Source organism: Brachyhypopomus gauderio, chromosome 1 (genome assembly GCF_052324685.1).
Source record: "Brachyhypopomus gauderio isolate BG-103 chromosome 1, BGAUD_0.2, whole genome shotgun sequence".
NCBI classification, from domain to species: domain Eukaryota; kingdom Metazoa; phylum Chordata; class Actinopteri; order Gymnotiformes; family Hypopomidae; genus Brachyhypopomus; species Brachyhypopomus gauderio.
In genome coordinates, this window is record NC_135211.1 from 27,848,061 (window position 1) to 27,871,716 (window position 23,656).

The 23,656-nt window shown below is 48.2% G+C and overlaps 1 protein-coding gene across 1 annotated transcript in view; it reads right to left on the reverse strand.

The window, feature by feature from the left end:
• Positions 1-286: 286 nt before the first annotated feature.
• The window catches only part of iqsec1b (IQ motif and Sec7 domain ArfGEF 1b), a 144,931-nt gene continuing 121,561 nt past the window's right edge, over positions 287-23,656 (reverse strand). The window contains 14 exon segments of the mRNA XM_077007651.1: positions 287-4,970; positions 6,252-6,301; positions 7,428-7,604; positions 8,955-9,116; positions 9,455-9,554; positions 9,867-9,992; positions 10,334-10,363; positions 13,084-13,223; positions 13,810-13,976; positions 14,751-14,873; positions 18,002-18,163; positions 19,417-20,033; positions 20,035-20,685; positions 21,223-21,496. Of these exon segments, the coding sequence (XP_076863766.1) occupies positions 4,398-4,970; positions 6,252-6,301; positions 7,428-7,604; positions 8,955-9,116; positions 9,455-9,554; positions 9,867-9,992; positions 10,334-10,363; positions 13,084-13,223; positions 13,810-13,976; positions 14,751-14,873; positions 18,002-18,163; positions 19,417-20,033; positions 20,035-20,685; positions 21,223-21,496 (3,352 nt within the window). The 3' untranslated portion in view covers positions 287-4,397.

The following is a 23,656-nucleotide window of genomic DNA, read 5'->3' on the forward strand; positions in this document are numbered from 1 at the left end:
TTGATGTACGCGTTTGCATGTAAAATGAACATTACAAAAAGTAAACTTATTATTGCAGACACAGAATGTTTTCTCCACGTGGTCACACAGATTTAAATAAGTAGGTCCTCGTGATCTAGTCCAAAACTAAAGCATCATGAAAGTTCTCCTCTCCTGGTAATTATGAAATGTGATGCGTTTCTTCAGAAACAGATCTGTAGCTGCTTTTGAGGCCCACGACACGCTATTGCTACCAAACCCAAATCATTTTATTGCGCACCAATGTAATAAGTAACGTCAAAGAAAATGAGAGGTATGTATCTTTAATGTAGTGGCTGACAGTACTAATAATACAGACTATGTACAAATGAGAGGTATCCTATCTTACACTGTCGCTCTTTAAATATACTCACAAATTCCTTGCTATATGTCTAAACTATGCTCATTTTCCTCACACTGGACATACAGTGACAATCTTTGTCAGACAGGTGCACACCCGCGCACATATGCACGCACACAAGCAAACACATACAGATGTATCTCAATAAATTAGAATATCATCAAAAAGTTAATCTATTCAGTAATTCAATACAAAAAGTGAAATGCATATATTATATAGATTCATGACAAAGTTACCAATTTCAAGTGTTTATTTCTGTAAATGTTGATTATGGCTTACAGCCAATGAAAACTCAAAAGTCATTATCTCAGAAAATTAGAAGAATGAACACAAAACACTAGCAAAACTCACCTGACCTAAACCCCATAGAGAATCTATGGGATATTGTTAAGTGGAAGATGAGAGACACCAGAACCAACAATGTAGATGAGCTGAAGGCTGCTATCAAAAACAACCTTGGCTTCCATAACACCTCAGCAGTGCCACAGTCTGATCGCCTCCATGTCACACCGCACTGATACAGTAAATGCAAAAGGAGCCCCAAACAAGTACTGAGTGCATTTATTGTACATACTTTTCAGTAGGCCAACATTTCTGAATTAAACCATTTTTCAGTTGGTTTTATAAAATATTCGAATTTTCTGAGATAATGGCTTTTGTGTTTTCATTGGCTATAAGCCATAATTATCAGCATTAACAGAAATAAACATTTAAAATACATAATTCTGTTTATAATGAATATATATATGTGCTTCACTTTTGTAGTGAATTACTGAAATAAATTAACGTTTTGATATTCTAATTAACTGAGATGCAAGTGTAAGTGTAATGGCGATGTGCATTTTTTTAACAAGGGATAAATAAGGATAATACATGCTGATTGGCAGCAAAACAGTGTAAAATGCAAATTCAAGGCAACATCTCAAACAAACGAAGGAACAAATCAACAGAACAAAACAAAGCTAAGTACATATTTATGTTTAATTTATCTTACAGGTCAACCAGAGGTGACAGGAATTGAATGCATGCAATGCATTATATGTTTCTGAGTTAACCACCCTGTTCTGGACAAAACAAGCACTACAACACGTCTGCTGTAAACTCTGCTGAACTGAAATGTTAAATCATCGCTTTAAACAAAATTTTCAAAGAAAACAGAGATGCTTGATGGATTGTATCTCTCTCATTATATATGCATTATATATATATATATATATATATATATATATATATATATATATATATATATATATATATATATATATATATATATATATATCCAAAATGAATGTATTTCGATAATGCTTTGAACTGCATTAGAGGTATAATCTGTTGTACTTATCATCATATGTTCATTGTGGCATGGCTTGCGAAATTTTTTCTGCACAAAACCAAAATAGGTCTATCTGTGATTGGTGTTCTACTGTGCAAATTCCAAACTGAACCCAGATCTCAGAGCAACAAGAAAACTTTGCTCCACTAACAATAAAAATATTAATGTAGAGAGTGACTTGTGCTTTGCTATAATCACATCTCATGTTGACCACCACTAATGACCTATAGGAATATTTAAAATATAGTAGAATAATAGAAGGTCTATACAGTAGCTGACAAGCATGGTCTGATTTAAAGCTTAGATACACAGTGTGCACTACAGCTGTTTCTAGTCCCTTTATATCTAGCTGAATCTCTTCTAGCTTAAAATAAGACAAAATAAGACTTCCATAGGAACAAAGTCGCATAAAGAGAAGTCTACATTCTTTTAATGTTTATCATCACTTAAATTTCAACAACAGTCAACTGTAACACTGATATTATTTCTGGGAATATACGATATTTAGAGAATGTCCTTACAATATAATGTTACATGCAAGAGTAATTTAGTTGGTATTCCTCACTGCAAGTTGCTAGAACAGAGTGACTGAGGGCAGTGTGATGGGGTTAAAATGATGACAATTATATAATAAAAAAATATCAGCTACTAGATCGCAACTGTTAATTTACAAAACAAAAACATACATATTGCACATACAATAAGTACAAAAAAGACAGAAATAATAACAACAAATGAACCAATCAGAAAGAAATGGAACAAACAGAAAGGAAATGATGCTTGCAAAGCAAACCTCTTCACTGTTGATGGTCTCAAATAGAACAACCCTAGGCCGTAGTTTCTGTACATAAGTGAATACTTACAAAAGAGACAAGTGCCATTCTGAATGTCTGTATCTGAGCTACCACAGCACTACTCAGCTCATATCATGACTGCTTCCTTCCACAATACACACAACACACTGCATTAAGAAAGAAAAACAGTCAAGATATGTGTAAAATCTAGATAAAACCTCCGTTCTTCTGGATATTTTGAAAAAAAAAACACATAGCTCAGTATCTGCTGTGTCATCGCCCCCAGTGGATAGTCCGTATCCATGTTTGTAGAAGTAAAAGGCATTCTCAACAGATGAAGGAAAAAAGGTTTCAAACACCCCCCACCCCATTTGAAGCAAGTCTGCTTCAGTCTGTGCTGTATGCGTGTGTGGCCACTAGGGGCAGCACACACAGAACACAAAAGGAGCACACACCCTCAGCCCGCTGAGAAAACCTCAAGTCACGGCAACAAACTCCTTGAAATGTGGGAGAACAACTCTGAAGTATACATGCCTCCCTGAACCCCAAAGTCAAGGTCTAAAACCCCTTGAGCAAAACACAGGTTTCTATTTCCAAAATAGCCTCCATCAAATCAATCAAATCAGCTCTACCATAAACATCTTCAAATGTACAGTTATTTCATAATGTTTTATTTATCTCTAAAAAAATAGTTAAAAAAATAAAACCGCGGTGCACTAGAGGCCAGGCCTGACGAGTTGAGGTCTAAGGAGGTTGATGCTCTAGCTCAAAGCTCAGCTAGGCTCCCTGCCCCTCCCTCCTCATCCTTTCCTCTCCCTCCTGATTGGTAAGCTGTAAGCAGATTCCTATTGGCTGCAGTAAACACAGTTCTGCCGGGTCAGAAGATTCTGTATGTGCATTCTTGAACCTACCAAACAGTTCTGTTTTCAAAGGCAGCCAGAGTTCAAGGTTATTCACTTGTTCTCCGATTCGAAAGCGTTTGACTGAGTTTTACAATAGCGAAACTAGGTCTTCTACTTTGAGAGTATAATACCGAGATTTTCATCTGATGCCTGTCACGCATTTTGTTCTATAACAATAATATTAACTGTTGATATTATTATTATTATTTTACAAAATACTATATGCACAACATACACAAAGTATTTTTGACTAACTCAGTAATTGTATTTTTAAATAATTGGCACATTAAAGACTGTTATCTATTTCACAGAGAACTGTGGTCTACAGCTACATTAAATATTGGAACACCTATGTTTCTGTGATCCACTCTATTCATGGCTAGATCTTGGACTGTCATGTTTAAACCACACCGATTCTAGGCCTATCTGTTCTACCAAGACTTTTCTTTCTCCAGACTAGCAAGCAGGATATTTTCAAACGTTCCACAAGCAGTTACGTACAAGATTAAACAGTGGTCATGGTCTTTGTGCATGCTCCTTCCTCTGTATCGTCTTTGTTTTCGTCGTGGGGGCTGGACACACACCCAGGCGTTAAGACAAAATAGAGTGTACAGGTCGACCCGGAAGAGAAAGAGCAGCTTCGCCAGGGGTGTGTTCAGCTCGAGCGGTGACCTGCGGTGAATGGGACGACAGAGGAGGAGTCCCACCGGGCCGAGCAGGCCAATCGGAGCGTGGGCGTGGAGGCCAGTGCTACACAGGACGTCCCCTCCCTCTCCCCGGAGGAGACAGGAGGAACCAGGCCCTCTGTCTTCACTCCCCAACCAGTTTCTGTTGCAGAATCACAATCTTTCACATGGCAGCTGGAGAGAGTCTGCCATGGTGCATTCAAACCCCGCCCCAAACCCCACCCCAAACCCGCCCCAAACCCCACCCCTCAGCTAAGGGCAGGCTGAGGGGCTGGGGCAGAGGGCCTGGATGTGGGGCGGGCCTCACACCACTGTGCTGATCCCGCTGTGTTTGGGCTTGGTGCTTCCGGAGGCAGCCGGGCCGGGCGGGACCTGGCCGTGGTGGTGTGAGGCGTGCTGATGCTGGGAGTGGGTGGCGTGTGACGGGTGCTGGGGGTGTGGCCCATGGCCGTGCGCTGTGTGTGAGTGGCTGTGAGAGGAGGAGGAGGAGGGGCCAGGGGGGGCGTGGTACTGGTGGGGCGGATGCTGCACGTGGGCAGGCGGGTGGTAGTGATGGTGATGGTGATAGGGAGGTGGGTTTTGTGGTACGTGGCAGTACTGGGTGTGGTGCGAGTGTATCTGGGCCTGTGTTTCCGCCACGCCAGACACACCCTCCCGGGCGGTGTGGTGCAGGTTGGACGGGTGGGGCGTGTGGGAGATCAGGGTGGGGTGGGAGGGGTGCGGAGGCTGGGGGGGCACCGGCGCTGCCTTGCCCCGCTTTGTGCCGAAGATCGAACCCAGCAGTGAGGAGGAGTTGGGGAGGGACTGCTGACGGGTGGGGCAGTCTCGACTGGAAGCCGCCCGACGCCTCATGTGCGGACTACTAATGACGGAGCCCTGCAGAGAGATGAACAGACAGCGCCCATGTCAGAGCAGGACAGAGCAGGACAGAGCAGGACAGAACAGGACAGAACAGGACAGAACAGCAGGCCACACATCCCTCCTGAACACACAGGCGTGAGCACAACCACACACCAAGGTCATAGAGGGCCACACAGCCCAGCAGGGTTTACTGGGTTCCCTGCTCCAACATTCCCAGCTGGTGACTCTGCAGCAGGCTGAGGATGAAGATTAGGGGTCTTAAATCAGGACACCAGGCCCTGCAGGGCTGAGGTCCTGTTGGATACGCCCCATGTAGAGAACTGGAGCTCAACCGTCACCCCTTCTGTAGTGCGTTCTGTTCATCTGAAGGCGTTTGCACAGTTACGTCTGCCAGAACACGGGTCAGGGGGTCTACGTTTTTTTTTTTTTTCCAGTGGTGCCTTTAGCAACAATCATTGAACAGGGACCATAACAAAGTGCCAATGAATTTATAATCAGTGCAACACAAATTGGACTTCAGGAGCTTACAGTTTCCATGGCATTTGTTAACATCACTAAACCGAGGCGTCGCATTACGGCAGCACAATGTCAGCAGTACTGTGGCCTCGGCTCTGAGCAGAACAGAACACACCGGAAGGTCACACACACCATGCAAATGCTGAAAGAGGCAAAGACGTCTGTGGCGGGCCAGCGCTGATAATTGTTATAAGCTGCTTTCTGCAATTCTGCAGTAGCATGTGGGTAAAAGTGTAAAGTGGAGGAGAAGAAAATATTGCCATATTTCTACTCTGTGTGCAGTAAAGACTAAAGGGATGTCTTGGGTCAGAGAGGAAGAGGAAGGCATCAGTCAAGGTCAGGAAGATGAAGCATTGAACCCTTTGAGCATTACGACAGGGCGGCACCCACTTGCACTGAAGCCACGTGCGAGCCGCATCACCGCAAACACTGAGACCACACCACAAACAAAGCAAAGCCATGCCCACATGCTCAGGCTCCGCCTGCAGGGCAGGAAACTGCACAAGCTAGCTGCTTTATGCTAAATGCAGGAGGGACCAATGGGAAGAAGGAGGAAGAGGAGGAGGGGAGGAAGAGGAGGAGATGAGCTCTGTCGTCAGGAACACATGCAGGGAGTAAAGTTGACTTCACTACAAAGCAACATGCTAACAATAATAACCCCGCCTCCAAAAAAACCCCAAAAAACAACCCTAAAATGGAAACACTGCAGCAGTTTGCCAGTTTTACAGTGCAACAGCGCCCCCTGCCCTCTCCCCCGGGACGGTGCGGCCGGATACTTACGTCCATGTTGCTGTCTAGAGATCCCGCACTACTGCGTCGGCCCCGCTTGCCTGGTCAGGACAGTGCGAGAGGTCAGAGCATGCTCAGAGCCCAGCGGGACAGGCAGCAGCACACAGCCTGCCTACCTACCTACAGGGGGCGCTACTGGGAGGGAAAGGGCTCAGGAGTACAAGGAGGCCACTAAGACTCCACAAAGTCAAAGTTACGAGGGCACAGGGAGAGTCTCACTGATGTGGGTCTTTCCATCACTATTCTGAATAATAATAATAAAAAAAAAAACAAGCTCTTTCTAATGCGCTAGCATGCTGGTACCTAGCATGAGTGTTTAGAGCAATGGCAGGTTACCTTTACCCATTAGCAACATGGTATATGTAGCTAGAAAAAGGAATGACAGTAAACAGAAAGGAAGACATACAACATGAGAGTTGGTTGATACAGCTGGTGCACCTTTTCAAAGGAAACACGCTTTAGGTCAAACACAACACAGCCTACAACTGACACATGACTATAACGAATTCAATAAAGTCTTCAATAGTAATAGACAAAAGTACTGTTAGTAATCCATGAACTGGGAGTTGACATTAGGGAGACATTAACAGGAGCAGACTGTAGACACAAATACACAGTTACCACTATCACCACTGACACAGGGCTTCATCACACACACACACACACACACACACACACACACACACACACACACACACACACACACACACACACAGCTTCGTGAGCTCTAACTTGGTGGCCATTGTGGTGTGGTTCTCACTTGCTGTGTGGTTACATCGCCACCCGGCCGCGCTGAACGAAACACCTCAGTCAGTTTTTCTACACCCCAAGCTGACTCTCCCTCACACAACTGTGCCGGGCCGCAAAGGACGGTATGTGGCATCAGAGCCATGGCAGTGGAGCATTATGGGAGATGGAGTTCAATTCGGTGGCAGCCACTGGCTATGATGATGCATTAATAGTGAACCGAGTGCCCAGTTGTGTGGGTGGTTGCACACGTAGAGGACTGAATACTGAGCTGAGGTGGTTGGCAGGTGAGAGGTGAGGTGCACTGTTCACATACTCAGCAGAAGCTCCAGCTCAGGGTGGAGCTACATCTGAAACTGGAGCATCCAATCACTGGAAGCAAGATGCACCCTCTCTAGTGGTGGTGACCTTTGACCTCACCTGCGTCCGAGAGGTCACGTAAGGAGCTGCTGAGGGCGCTCCTCTTTAGCCCCTCCCCCATGGCATAGGCGTCGTCCAGACTGGCGCGGCTCAGGCTGCCGTTGCCAGCCTCCTTCTTGAGGGCGGAGCTCTGTGAGAGACTGGGGCGGACCACGCCCTTCTGCTTCTCCAGCTCAGCTGCGCAGGACAATGAGCACGCACGCACGCACACACACACACACACACACACACACACACACACACACACACACACGTCAAAGTCAAATTTATTTATATAGCGCTTTTCACAACACATGTTATCACAAAGCAGCTTTACAATCGTATGGGTGAGAGGGGGAGAGGGTGAGGGTGTGGGAGGGGAGGGGAGGGGGAGAGGGTGTGGGAGGGGAGGGGAGGGGGAGAGGGTGTGGGAGGTGAGGGGAGGGTGGAGAGGGTGTGGGTGTGGGAGGGGAGAGGGTGTGGGTGTGGGAGGGGAGGGTGGAGAAGGTGTGGGTGTGGGAGGAGAGGGGGAGAGGGTGTGGGAGGGGAGGAGAGGGGAGGGGGAGAGGGTGTGGGTGTGGGAGGGGGAGAGGGTGTGGGAGGAGAGGGTGTGGGAGGGGAGGGTGGAGAGGGTGTGGGAGGGGAGGGTGGAGAGGGTGTGGGTGTGGGAGGGGAGGGGGAGAGGGTGTGGGAGGGGAGGGTGGAGAGGGTGTGGGTGTGGGAGGGGGAGAGGGTGTGGGAGGAGAGGGTGTGGGAGGGGAGGGTGGAGAGGGTGTGGGAGGGGAGGGTGGAGAGGGTGTGGGTGTGGGAGGGGAGGGGGAGAGGGTGTGGGTGTGGGAGGTGAGGGGGAGAGGGTGTGGGAGGGGAGGGTGGAGAGGGTGAGGGTGTGGGAGGGGAGGGTGGAGAGGGTGTGGGTGTGGGAGGGGAGGGGGAGAGGGTGTGGGAGGGGAGGGGGAGAGGGTGTGGGAGGGGAGGGGGAGAGGGTGTGGGTGTGGGAGGGGGAGAGGGTGTGGGTGTGGGAGGTGAGGGGGAGAGGGTGTGGGAGGGGAGGGTGGAGAGGGTGAGGGTGTGGGAGGGGAGGGTGGAGAGGGTGTGGGTGTGGGAGGGGAGGGGGAGAGGGTGTGGGAGGGGAGGGGGAGAGGGTGTGGGTGTGGGAGGGGAGGGGGAGAGGGTGTGGGAGGGGAGGGTGGAGAGGGTGAGGGTGTGGGAGGGGAGGGGGAGAGGGTGTGGGTGTGGGAGGTGAGGGGGAGAGGGTGTGGGAGGGGAGGGGGAGAGGGTGTGGGTGTGGGAGGTGAGGGGGAGAGGGTGTGGGAGGGGAGGGTGGAGAGGGTGAGGGTGTGGGAGGGGAGGGTGGAGAGGGTGAGGGTGTGGGAGGGGAGGGTGGAGAGGGTGTGGGTGTGGGAGGGGAGGGTGGAGAGGGTGTGGGTGTGGGAGGGGAGGGGGAGAGGGTGTGGGAGGTGAGGGGGAGAGGGTGTGGGAGGTGAGGGGGAGAGGGTGTGGGAGGTGAGGGGGAGAGGGTGTGGGAGGTGAGGGTGGAGAGGTGCTCACATTCGATCCTGTACTTCTCCATCTCCTGCACCTCAGCGATGGACTCCCGCAGGTCGTCTGTGAACTTCTTGCGGTCCTGGGGGTTAGGTGCGTTGAAGTTAATCAGGACTTTGATGTCAGCACCCGGAACGGCTGACGTGAGCCGCACACCGTTGGGGTAATCTGGAGGAGAGCAGAGTAACTACGGTTACTGGGGGCAAAGCGCAAAGGGCATACTGGCTCACTGATAAAACGACATCCCATTACTACACATGTACTGTAAACATTTGGTCATTCAAAAAAATAATTAAATACAATTTAAGACAAAATGTGACATATACCAAAAGCAGATATGAAACAACATATAAAGCTTTCTCATTGGTTGATTGGTTGAGCAGGATGAGTAACAGCCAATCATAATCATTGAGCAGCAGCAGACGCCATCGTCCTGTCCTCCACCTCAGGAGGAGAAGGAGGGTGGAGGAAGGTGGAGGAGGGTGGAGTGGAAGCAGTTCACTCACACTGGCTCTCGAAGAGCAGCACCTGCATGCCGTACAGGGAGAAGGACTGGCGGAAGCTGTACGTCACCGAGTTCTTCTTCTTCTGGAAAATCTTAGTGACCTGCATCACAAAGCGAAGGAGACACTTCAGCAGCCCGGCGGCCAGAGGTCAAGGGTGAGGGCGAGACGCTCCGCACCACCCAGCACACACACATCACCACACACTCTTCTCCTTTTCCAGAAGCTTCTGGGGAGACTGAGTAAGGACTCACGTCGACAGACTGACTCAGGGTCAGACTAAACGTGCTCAGGCTCTTCAGGATAATGGACAAAACTAACAGCAGTTAACACAGTGCAATCTGTTTAATTATTCATTTGTTTGTTTATACTGGCTGACGGAGGCGGAGCCAGAAGAGGGGGGAGGGGCTCTTACCACCAGGAGGTCGTTGAACAGGAAGATCTCGCGCTGGTGGAGGCCCAGTTTCTGAGGTTTGTTGGGGTCCGGCACCTCAAACAGCCTGCAGTAGCACACCAGCCGACGGTGGGGTAGAGACAGCACCTGCGAGACAGCCACATGTCCCGCTCTCATCAGCACGCCCCTAACAGGACACTTTCAGTCCTCATGAAACAAGTTATATTTGCTGGGTCTCACGGGCCGTGGGCAGAGTTAAGCGAATGATGTGGTTAGTGGTCCATGGTTCATTGCCTTGTATGAGATTTAAAGTGTTGTGTTTGTTTAAATTAAGACAATCTACTACATGAAGTTCCACTTATCTACATAAACTGGAATAAATGTTCCATGAAATGGTGATGCATGCGCTGTCTGTATCCAATAACAGTAATGACAAACAATGCAATACAAGATGAATGGGAGTAAGAGAAGAGTGCTGAGATACTCACACATCCAAGACCATGATGGAGTGAGCCAATCTAAAAACACACAGACCACAGGGGTCAGAGAGGCAGAGCACAGACACACACACACACACACACACACACACACACACACACACACACACACACACACACACACACACACTCTCTGTTGATCCTACGTGTGGGGGAGGTCACGTCGCAGGTTAATGAGCAGCCAAGCTGTTGTACTTGGCTGCTCAGGGGACTCTCAGCACTCTAATTACAGCAGTGAGCACAGAGCCACTGGCAGGCAGGGGGCCCCAGCGCCACGCCTCCATGTTGGCTCCACAGGGGACAGCCATTTTGGCTCTACTTGAGTTTTGCATTACCGCCTCCTGTGAGGAGCCGTGGTGTTAAAGGCACACAGGGGACAATGGTGTGTGTCACAGCGGGCCATGTGTGCAGTTTCCATTAAGGCTTAAGGGGTAATTATTACTGTCCCATAGCCTGCACTCACCGCAGCTAAACTGCACCGTGCATGGCTAATGAAATTAATGAAAGTTAAGTGTGTCCCCAGCGTGTCCCCAGCGCATCCAAGCTTCTCAGCTGGTGAGGACAAGAGGCGGAGCAGAACAGCGAGACCCCAGCTCAAACTGCACAGAGTGTAAAACCCTTCCTAACATATTCCAGAGGTACGTTAAACCCTTCCTAACGTGTTCCAGAGGTACATTAAACCCTTCCTAACATATTCCAGAGGTACGTTAAACCCTTCCTAACGTGTTCCAGAGGTACATTAAACCCTTCCTAACGTGTTCCAGAGGTATGTTAAACCGTTCCTAACATGTTCCAGAGGTACAGAATACCCTTCCTAACGTGTTCCAGAGGTACGTTAAACCCTTCCTTACATGTTCCAGAGGTACGTTAAACCCTTCCTAACGTGTTCCAGAGGTACGTTAAACCCTTCCTTACATGTTCCAGAAGTACGTTAAACCCTTCCTAACGTGTTCCAGAGGTACGTTAAACCCTTCCTTACATGTTCCAGAGGTACGTTAAACCCTTCCTAACATGTTCCAGAGGTACGTTAAACCCTTCCTAACGTGTTCCAGAGGTACATTAAACCCTTCCTAACATGTTCCAGAGGTACGTTAAACCCTTCCTAATGTGTTCCAGAGGTACGTTAAACACTTCCTAACGTGATCCAGAGGTACGTTAAACCCTTCCTAAAGTGTTCCAGATGTACGTTAAACCCTTCCTAACGTGTTCCAGAGGTACATTAAACCCTTCCTAACATGTTCCAGAGGTACATTAAACCCTTCCTAACATGTTCCAGAGGTACGTTAAACCCTTCCTAACGTGTTCCAGAGGTACATTAAACCCTTCCTAACATGTTCCAGAGGTACGTTAAACCCTTCCTAACGTGATCCAGAGGTACGTTAAACCCTTCCTTACATGTTCCAGAGGTACGTTAAACCCTTCCTAACATGTTCCAGAGGTACGTTAAACCCTTCCTAACGTGTTCCAGAGGTACATTAAACCCTTCCTAACATGTTCCAGAGGTACGTTAAACCCTTCCTAATGTGTTCCAGAGGTACGTTAAACACTTCCTAACGTGATCCAGAGGTACGTTAAACCCTTCCTAAAGTGTTCCAGATGTACGTTAAACCCTTCCTAACGTGTTCCAGAGGTACATTAAACCCTTCCTAACATGTTCCAGAGGTACATTAAACCCTTCCTAACATGTTCCAGAGGTACGTTAAACCCTTCCTAACGTGTTCCAGAGGTACATTAAACCCTTCCTAACATGTTCCAGAGGTACGTTAAACCCTTCCTAACGTGATCCAGAGGTACGTTAAACCCTTCCTAAAGTGTTCCAGATGTACGTTAAACCCTTCCTAACGTGTTCCAGAGGTACATTAAACCCTTCCTAACATGTTCCAGAGGTACATTAAACCCTTCCTAACGTGTTCCAGAGGTACGTTAAACCCTTCCTAACGTGATCCAGAGGTACGTTAAACCCTTCCTAACGTGTTCCAGAGGTACGTTAAACCCTTCCTAACATGTTCCAGAGGTACGTTAAACCCTTCATAACGTGTTCCAGAGGTACGTTAAACCCTTCATAACGTGTTCCAGAGGTACGTTAAACCCTTCCTAACATGTTCCAGAGGTACGTTAAACCCTTCCTAACGTGATCCAGAGGTACGTTAAACCCTTCCTAACGTGTTCCAGAGGTACGTTAAACCCTTCATAACGTGTTTCAGAGGTACGGTAAACCCTTCCTAACGTGTTCCAGAGATACGGTAAACCTTTCCTAACGTGTTCCAGAGGTACGGTAAACCCTTCCTAACGTGTCTGCTTCTGATCTCTCTAGATCACCAACGATCTCCACACGGGCTGCAGGGTTCCATGCACACATTCCATTCAGTGCTGCACGAAACCACTGACCAAACACAGATACACACACACACACACACACACACACACACACACACACACACACACACACACACACACACACCCTACACACCCTGCCAACTTACACACACATACACCCCATACACACACCTACACTATGAAGGTTTAGAAATAGCAGTCTATACATCAGAAGTACAGCGGGGAAGCAGTGGAGTCCTACAGCCTTAGGACGAACATAAGAAACAAACATGTGGATGCTAGAACCCAGCCAAGTGTAGAGAGCTGATCCAAAGAAATGGATCTAGAGCTGGTGCTGGGCATTGTGCTGGGCAGATGGGAACAGGAAGGGTGTAGCATGTGGTGGTGGTGGTGGTGTCCCTCACCGGCTTCTTCCCCACAATGAGCTTCTCCACCTTCTGCACCTGAGACACGTGGTCCTCATTAGTCCTCAGCTCACGCTTCCTGATCCGCTCGTAGATCCCAACCAGCATCTCACGGGGAATATCCTCTCCATCATCGACCCCTACACACACGCGCGCGCGCGCGCACACACACGCACACACACACGCACACACACACACACACGCATACACACACACACACACGCGCGCACACACACACGCACACACACACACACACACACGCATACACACACACGCACACACACACACACAAACACACATTCACATGCCACACACGCACAAACAAAAATATTTTCTAATATTTGTGAAGAAGGTGGGTGTAGGTGGTGTGTGGGTGTGTAAAAATGTATTAACATTCATAACACATCTCATGTTTTACTGGAGGGGAAGAGAGGAAGAGAGGAAGAAGGAAGGGAAGAGAGGAAGAAGGAGAGGAAGAGGAAGAGAGGAAGAAAGAAGGGAAGAGAGGAAGAAGGAGAGGAAGAGGAAGAGAGGAAGAAAGAAGGGAAGAGAGGAAGAAGGAGAGGAAGAGGAAGAGAGGAAGAAAGAAGGGAAGAGAGGAAGAAGGAGAGGAAGAGAGGAAGAAGGAGGGGAAGGGAGGAAGAAGGAGGGACAGAGAGGAAGAAGGAGGGCATGAGAGGAAGAATGAGGGACAGGCCCTGCACAGGTCACCGAGGGGACTTGCACCTCGTAGGTTTTTCACAAAGTCCTCGAGCTTCATCTTCCTCTCTGGCTTCACGTTGGGGCTGTACATGTCGGTGTTGAGGAGGATGATGGCGAAGGCCAGGATGAAGATGGTGTCAGGGTTGCGGAACTGCCGCACCACTCCTGGGTTGCAGATGCAGTAGCGTTGGCTGGAGAGAGACGGGGGAGAACACGCGGAGAGGGTCACAAGCGCTCTGGAACAGGACACGCCCCCACCACCATGTGCTTTGGAACAGGACACGCCCCCACCACCATGTGCTTTGGAACAGGACACGCCCCCCACCACCATGTGCTTTGGAACAGGACACGCCCCCCACCACCATGTGCTCTGGAACAGGACACGCCCCCCACCACCATGCGCTCTGGTCATCAATGTTCCTCAGGCCCTCAAGAAAGGAGCTTGCACCACTTCCTCTGGGATGGAATACTTCAGCAGAAATATTTATCCAGCTCCAACACTAAAATAAAAAACAACTGGAGGCACTCGAAGGACAAAGCAGACGGTCATTCAGGGGAATGACGCACACAGGACACTGGGGGGCCAGCAGGCTGAGGCATGAAAGCTAAAGGCAGCGTGATCCCCGTGGAACAGCGGCTGTGTGCTCCAGCGGGAGGGACGTGGAACCATGGTGGAGCGTCCTGCGTCAGGCGTCCTGAGTCAGGCGTCCTGCGTCATGCTGGGGGATTATGAACGAGCCCCTAAATGGGACAGGTGCAGGTTTTTGTGCTTCGTGTGGTGCAAACAGAAGCTCGTGTAGCGAGGGTGGTGGGACTGTATGTGTGAGTGCGTGTGTGTGTGTGTGATGAGGTGGGTGGAGGTTACCTGTATGTGAGTGTGAGTGTGTGTGTGTGTGTGGTTGAAGAGGTGGGTGGAGGTTACCTGTATGTGTGAGTGTGTGTTTGAGGAGGTGGGTGGAGGTTACCTGTATGCTTCTATGAGCCGCTCCACCTTCTGAGCTTCACCCTGCACACGAATGTGCGCCTGGAACTTTCGCAACGCTTCATCCAGTTCCATGTTAGAGAAGTCCATCTCATCCACCACACAGCTGTTGGCAGAACACACACACACACACACACACACACACACACACACACACACACACACACACACACACACACACACAGATATACTTTTACTTTAACTTTTTCCTTTTTTGAGGCCATACAGAAGAATAATTATTGCCTTAATTGCAGAGAACATGTGAACTGCTCATTTCAAATGAAACTCCACAAATCAGTAGTTTAGGAGGAGATAATAGGGATATTTATTTCATATGGACTTTTAAAAATGTTCTGTTTCTCTAGGTATGTCCTGTATGACAGCACTGTAAATCTGAAAATGATTTTATAAAGATGTTACACAGAGGATGTCTGGACAGATCCTGCTCAGTAGACATGTCACTCAGAATAGGAGACTCTGGATACAGAGCATGATTGGTGTTTATTTGGATCAGCACCAGGTTGACCTACGATAGTGACCCCTACACGTGTGCTGGAGGTCTCAGGTCACAAATGGGATATATAAATACATAAGGTGATAATGAGGATCTTGATGCCTGAATAACAAAACATTGCCCGCAGACCTGAGCACAATATTGAGTTTTGCCTCTATTAACCAATGCTAAACAAATTCAAGTTCACAGAGGGGAACAGGTTTGTTCTTCGCAGTCCTATTGGAGGATATGACTGAGAACATGGAAGGGGAAGTCCTTCTCAGTTCTACATCAGATGAATGTTATCATAATCACAGCACAGTGTCCTGAAATGAAGGATGATCACAATGAATATTTTATGAGAATCCATCTGGAGGATCTGTTTATTTGTATAGCCTTGAACACACAAATCAAATGGGTTTAGAGGAAGAAAGCAATAAAAACCCTCATAGATGCATCTTGGGTCCATCTTGGATGGTTCGGCATTGATGCATCGATCTCCACAATGGGGTTTTTAACAAGCTTATGAATAAATCTTTTTCAATGCAGAGAGCCTCATGAAGCTGACTGAATGTTTATGTGCTGTCTTCATTTACTGCTTTGCAATTTATTTATCTGCTTTGTGTCTTCATTCATCTGCTTCGTGATTCATTCATCTGCTTCGTGATTCATTTGCCTGCTTCGTGATTCATTTATCTGTTTCGCAATTCATTTATCTGCTTCTTGATTCATTTGCCTGCTTTGCGATTCATCTATCTGCTTCGTGATTCATTCATCTGCTTCGTGATTCATTTACCTGCTTCGCGATTCATTTATCTGTTTCGCAATTCATTTATCTGCTTCGTGATTCATTTGCCTGCTTTGCGATTCATCTATCTGCTTCGTGATTCATTCATCTGCTTCGTGATTCATTTACCTGCTTCGCGATTCATTTATCTGCTTCGTGATTCATTTATCTGCTTTGTGATTCTTTTACCTGCTTCATGATTCATTTATCTGCTTCTTGATTCATTTACCTGCTTCGTGATTCATTTACATACATCGTGATTTATATTTCTGCTTCGTGCATTTATCTGGTTCATGTCTCAATTTACCTTCTTTTTGATCCATTTATCTTCTTCATGTTTCATTTATCTGCTTCATGATTCATTTATCTTCTGCTTCATCCTGTGTGCAGCTAGGAATGTTTAGGCTGAGAAACATACGGTTTATATGTTTATATGAACGTTATGATGCTCATTGGTGAGGAAACTGCCAAACTCTTCCTCATCCTCATCACTCTTCAGTCTCGCCATCTCACCTGGCAGCGGGTCAAGTGCTTTTACTCCCGACAGCCTTTAAGACTTCAGTCATACTCAGCACAGTCCTCTGAATAAAGGGCATTTATCATCTTGTTTTTTTAGGTTGTCATTTTTACTGATTGTTCATGGCTAAGAACTTCGGCTTTGTGTGCTTGTAAATGTGATAATGTGGTCTGCGGGTACGTTTGCTTATGTGGGTTTATGGGAGATGTTTACACCACGGGACCAGAGATTCTGGGTACTGCCTGTACCACAGTCAGTGATGGCTAAGTTACCTTGAGAAAGTAATCCGATTACTGATTACTCCTTTTAAAAGGAACTTAGTTACGTTACATATTACTTGATTTTAAAAGTAACTACGTTAGATTACAAGTTACTTTAGTAGTTACATTCAGCAGCAAAATACATTTTTCCAATACTCACTTTATTGGAAGTGCATTTTTAACAGTAACAATGTATTGAAGCAGGTTCAGTAACCGAGGCAGAAACTGCTTAATCCAAAAATCCCGAGGAGCTGACATTACGTTTGTGTAGCTGCGCGGTATTATTTGTAAATTTATTTGTAAACGTAATACAAGCGAACTGGGGTGGGTTTCCCGAAACGTTCGTAGCGCAAAGTACTTCGTAACCTCGTATGAAGCTACGAACGTTTCGGGAAACCCACCCCAGTTCAGTCAGACAGCTTGTGAAACGAAATACCATTACAATTTCAAGCATTTTAAAGTAGGCGACGTTAGTCAAAATTCCAGCACTTTTCAAACGTGGAACACAAAGCAACATTATAATTCATCAGGTAAATGTTCCTTCCCCTGTTTTTGAGGGGTGTTTCTTTATACTACCACATATCGTTACGGGAGGACACAGCAAAGAATGACTTGTAAAACGTGCTCGCGCTCTCACAGGGTCACGCGCAGCGTGCGGAGTCGAGCGCTACGGTCAGACGCAAAAGTAGAACTGAGCCAAGAAGAAAGCAAAAATATATATTTTACTAGGGAAAATATAAATAGTAACGCACAGTTATTTGGATAAGTAACTTTAATCTGATTACTGGACTGGAAATAGTAGCGCGTTATATTACTCGTTACCGAAAAAAGTGGTAAGATTAGAGTAACGCGTTACTAAGTAACGCGTTACTGACATCACTGACCACAGTTTGTGCCCTTGCTGGCCTGTTCCATTCATACATGTTCCAGGGTAATTATTGCCTCATTAATAGTGATTGATCTTTCCTGCATTTTTTTGGCCACCATGAATCGTTTTTAAAATCCCAGTGTGAACTCTGAATTAGAATCTATTCAAATTGATTTAATAGCCAGATTATTAGGTACTACGTCACTCTTACTTAAGGCACCTTACCTACGGCGGCCTGAGTAGTCCATACTGAATTCTTAAGGCCAAAGGCGGTATTACATGTATTGGTTGTGTGAGTGGAGGACTTACTCCAGAACATCACGGTTGAACTGCTTCTGTCTGTTACCCAGGAACTCGCCAATCATCTGACGGCTCAGCCCCTTCCTCTGTAACAGGAAGTGAGCCACGCCCACAGGTGTGTCTGGAACGAACCCCCTCTCAATCAGGTACTGGATGCCTTTTTCTGGCTTCCTGTAATTTTGAAAGGAGAGAGGAATGTTTGAGTACAGAGAGAGAGAGAGAGAGAGAGAGAGAGAGAGAGAGAGAGAGAGAGAGAGAGAGAGAGAGAGGAATGTTTGAGTCCAGAGAGAGAGAGAGAGAGAGAGAGAGAGAGAGAGAGAGAGAGAGAGAGAGAGAGAGAGAGGAATGTTTGAGTCCAGAGAGAGAGAGAGAGAGAGAGAGAGAGAGAGAGAGAGAGAGAGAGAGAGAGAGAGAGGAATGTTTGAGTCCAGAGAGAGAGAGAGAGAGAGAGAGAGAGAGAGAGAGAGAGAGAGAGAGAGAGAGAGAGAGAGAGAGAGAGAGAGAGAGTCTTCAAGCCACGAGAGTAGGAATTTCTGTGGTCTTTTACAAACACACTTGATTAAAAGGGGCCTAATGGCAATGAAACCCATAAGCAACTAAGATTAGAGGCCACACACACACACACACACACACACACACACACACACACACACACACACACACACACACACACACACACACACAACCCACTAACCAGGCACTTTAAAAACAAGTAATCCAGACTATATGAAATGCAATCTCATTTCAAACACTTCAAAATCCCAAAATGAACACGCGTGCTTACAGGATAATCTCCTCTCCACTGGATAGCACTGCAGACCAGGACAGGCCTCCTCATCTGAGGGTTAGCGCTGATCTGGTCATCTCCAGTGCTTTGGCCTCGTGGTGTGGTGGGAACTTCCCTTTGCCATTTGGAAATGTAAACTGCCCTAACGAGCCACTTAACAGAGTTAGCTTGATCTATGCTGTGCCCCTTCACAGCTCTGATTGGTGTTAATTAAATGTAATTAAATGAAATGCAATACAGAATGGTAATCCCACAGACATACACTGTACATATGCAGAGAGCTGAAACCCTGCTGATTAAACAACTAATTGGTTCACACAAATATACACAGCATTGGGGGTTAAAGGTTAAGACGATAATTGAAAAGAAAAAAAAAAACTCCATCACCTCACATACAAGTGCATTGCTCACACTGCCTGGTATTTCACAGCTATCAACATGGTCTGATTACTGCTAATAAAACAATCCCCTGAAGCCAATGCCCCATCATACCATCTCTTCTTTCTGCCACTCAGTTTATTCTGTTTCATGCTCTTTCACTCTAACTAGCTCTCACTTTCTCTCATTTCTCTCTCATTCTCTCGTTCATGCTCTCGCCCTCCCTCCCTCCCTCTCCTCCCTCTTTTCCTGCACCCACTTGTTGAAGAGGTTGAGGCCGATGCGGTAGTGACGCTTGCGGATGACGTCGTTGCTGAAGGCGGGCGAGTCCCAGCTGTTGCGTGCTTCCTTGTGGTACGTCTGCTTGCTGAGCGTCTGTTCTCGAAGGCTGTCTCGCGACGACGACTCCGAGCTGCAGTTGATGGTGTCATTGGAGTTGGACGTGCTGTTGACACTGTCGTTGTCTCCGTCCGAGAAATCAGACTCCGACTTGCTCTGCCGGTTGGCCGTCCCGTTGATGGCCAGATGCCCTTCTAGCTGCCGGGTGCGGTGCCTGGGCGCGTCCTCGTCCCGGGCCGGCCCCCGAGGCGGGAGCCCGTGCACGCCGGCCGCCACATGCTTGGGGCTCCCCTGCCGGCTGGCCCCACCTCTCTCATAGCCGCTCTGCCTCTTGAGAGAGCCACGGTCCGAGCGGTCGCTCAGCTCCACCGAGCTGTCGCTGGGAGGCTCAATGGTGAGCAGAGGCAGGTGCTCCACCCTCCGCCGAGGCTCCCGGCCCTCCAGGGACGGCGTGCTGCGGCAGCTTGTGTCCGTGTCGCCCTTCTCATCCTTGCGGCCGTGAGGCCAGTAATCCGGTACGGCGTCCAGCGAGCGCGGGCCGGCGATCCGACTCCGTGCTCGACGGCCTGTCTTTGCACCGCACCCGGGGCAGCGGCGGCGAGAGCTCCTCCTCGTCGATGTAGAGCGTCACGTCGCTGTATGACGCCGTCATCTCATCCAGCTCGCGGCGGTCACCCACGTGAGCCCCCTTGGCCTGGTACGCAGCCTCGCGCTCCAGGTCCGAGTGGCTCCGGGTCGACTCCGACGTGCCCTCATCGCCGTGCAGGCCCCGACAGTTCAGCGCGTCGTCGATCGACTCCGCCAGCGACTTCACCTGCCTGGAGAAGGCGTCCTCCAGCTCGGTGATGGCGTCAGTGAAGTCGCTCTGCGCCGAAGACGTTTTGATGGTGGCCGGGACCATGTTCCCGCAGTCGGACTGCACCAGCGCCCCGAGCTTGGAGCCGTCGTCCGTCACCGACACCTGCTTGCCCTCAAAGTAAGAGCTGTGAACTTTTTCGGGCCCTTCGAAGGAAAACTGCATCCGCATGTTGGAGAGCACGATGCGTCGCGACATGCGGTTCTCCGACATGGAACTCCTCAGGCGCTCAAAGTTCTTGTTCATCTGATACTGGCGGAAGGCCGTCTGGATGGTGCGGGCGGCATGCCGGGTTATGAAACGCCCTCCGTATTTGCGTTCCAGCATCTCCACCTGCAGAAGCATGTCACACAGTGGAGGGGCTGGGGGTTAAAGGTCAGCTCTGCTCTCAGACAGCCGCTGACCTCAGCACACACGGCTGTCGACTCTGTGCCTCACTTCCAGAGCCGCTAAAGTCTCTTAGAGCGAACAAACCAACACATGTCGATCACTGAAATAGGATACAGATTCCTGCAGCTAAATGTCTTACCTTGTAGTACAAATAAGACAAATTACTTAATTTAAGAATATCTGTTTGGGAAGTTATTTAGAATGATCTCATTTAAAAAATGCTAGCAGAGTGAATTGGTTTTCATTGATTGTTGGCACAGTCATCAGTGTCATCATTATCGGCCTTTGGAGGAACAATTCTATAGCACCCATCACCTCATCATAACTAGTCCTTCTGATCAACGATTGATAAACTGCATTCATCAATCACAGAACATTCTTGTTATGTAAGTTGTCAGATTTCATTGACTACATCATAAATGAAACTCCACCCCCCTCGGCACCCTGGGCACCTGCGTCCAATGTCTAGAGGAGAAGTACCTGTTTGTCCTGGAGATCCGTGGAGAGCTCATAGCTCTCGGAGAGCGATCGTGAACGTTTGATGGCTTCCTCTTCAGCCTGCTTGCGGAGGATGGAGTGGGAGTGTTGGAGCTTGGGCCGGCGGGGTCGCTGACGCACCTCGCGGGCGTAGAGGGGCGGGGCCTCAAAGTGCTCGGCGACCACCACGGAGCCGCGCGTCACTGGCCCACGAGAATACACGCTGCTTCCCTCCAGACACACGGAGGCTTCGGAGCCAGCCGCCTCCCCCTCCACACTGCGGAGAGAGGAGTGGTTTAAATATGCATTCACATAAATCCATGTAAACCACTGAAGCAGTGTACGCTTTACAGAACTAGGTGGAAGAGTCACTGTGAACACCCCATGGCTTTGCGGGCTTTATAACGAAAAGACAGGCTAACGGGGACTTGTCTTGCCGAGCCAGTCGGTACACCATCACGTTTGAGACCTCTGATCTTCCCGCCTTCGTCTTACAGCGGCAGCAGTGAAAACCGACAGATTACTGTGATTTCATACAAAGCTGAGCGTGCAGCCGCTAGGAGAGTGGGAGAGGAAACGCACAGGCCCAACCCTGCAGGGCTGGAGAAAGAGGTCCCGGCCTCCGACGCTTTCAGGTCCACTTCAAACGCAACATCAGTCATACTGAAAGCTCGTATAAAATTCCCCGAGGCTCATACACATTTGAATAAAAACTATTTTACACGCCCGCAAGCCGTGACCACGAGCAGCAGAAAGAACACGTTACTTCACAATCGCTCATGCAACTCAGCACATGAGGAAATTAGATATCGACTGTATTTCGTTTGACCCCACTCAGACCACACACACACACACACACTCACACACCACACAAACCCCGTCATGACTCAGTGACCCAACTAAAAGCACTTACGTTGCCATGGCAGACTGTTTACTGTCCAGAACTACCTACATGACTCCTACCTGTCGATGCCACTGTGCAAATGACACAAGAGTGGATAAAAAGCTCTTTCACCCCAGACCACTTTTTAGACTCTAAAAATTGGTCTGGGGTGAAAGAGCTTAAAATTTAGAGGCATCGCCATTTTAGACACACCGTCTATCTGTCTCCCAAACACTCAGACACATACGCACACAAACACTTCCTCCACGCCTTTACCACCGTGACCGGAGAGGGGGTCAAGGTACACGTCAAATCCTCCACAGTGCCTGAAGGCTTTTCCAAACGCTGGCAGCAGCGCCCACATTTAGCTGAATCTGACCCATAAGGAGCAAGCTCAGTCTGGATCTCGCTGACAGCTGACAGGCTGACAGGCACGCTGCTCACCCGACAGGCCAGGCATGCCACGATCCGCCATCTGGCATCAGATGTGACACTTTTGTCTGAGAATGAGCAGGTAAATCGCTGACCCCAGATCAGCCACTCCAGTTTCTTGGCACATGAATCTAAAACTGATTGAAATCAAGTGTCAATGCTACTGACACATAAAGCACAGCTTGAAGTCCACACACACACACACACACACACACACACATGCCCACAATCACATCCTGATTGGCAGGTTAAAGGAGCTTTCTTTAATGAAATAGATTAGAGTTTGGCTGTGCCCAGTGTAAGCCCAATGAGAACATCAGCGTTGATGGACAGTGGAAGACCTCTGGAGAGCTGTGTCTACCTCACATCAGATAGACAATATGAATTTTTAACACAATTCACACATGTAGTGGAGAATAATTCAATAATTCAACCCTCAAATGATTGGTTCTGTTAGAGTTGACATGCTAGATAGAGGCTTCAGTCTTGAGACCGGATCTAGGATACGAGAAGGCATGTATTATGAGGTGAGCTGGTGCCGTGGCCTGCACCCATTACTCCTGGACTCAGCCTTGACTTGACTAAATCATGCGTCTTTCAAATTTTTTAGACAAGTTCACAGATTTCTAGGATTGGGCCATGGTAGCAAGATGGCAATAGCCTTTTTGAACTGTCAACGCTTGGCCATAATGTTATGACAGAAACGTTCAACCAGAGGGTAACCAAAGTGACCGTCCATGCACCACAGATGGCCACCCCACTCGCTCAGTGTTGACCCCATTAGCTGCGAAGGACCCCATGGATCGCCAAGCAGAACATGGACATAGGCTGGATCTGCCCCTACATTGGACAGGTTAGGGTCTCCCAGGACAGAGACATGGTTAAAGAGCTCCCCAGCCCTGCTGGTCCCACTTTATCTTACTGGTCAAAGCTCCAAGCAGGATTTGTGACATCGTACGACCTTCAGGCTGAACCCAGAGGACGGGGAAAAGATGTCTCAGGTGTGGGAGGATGCAAACAGTAAAATAGCTGTTATGTGCTTTTACACCGTTATTAACAGCCATTAAGTGTAAACACACACCACGTCATTACTTCTGCAGTGTTACGTAATAACGTAACTGT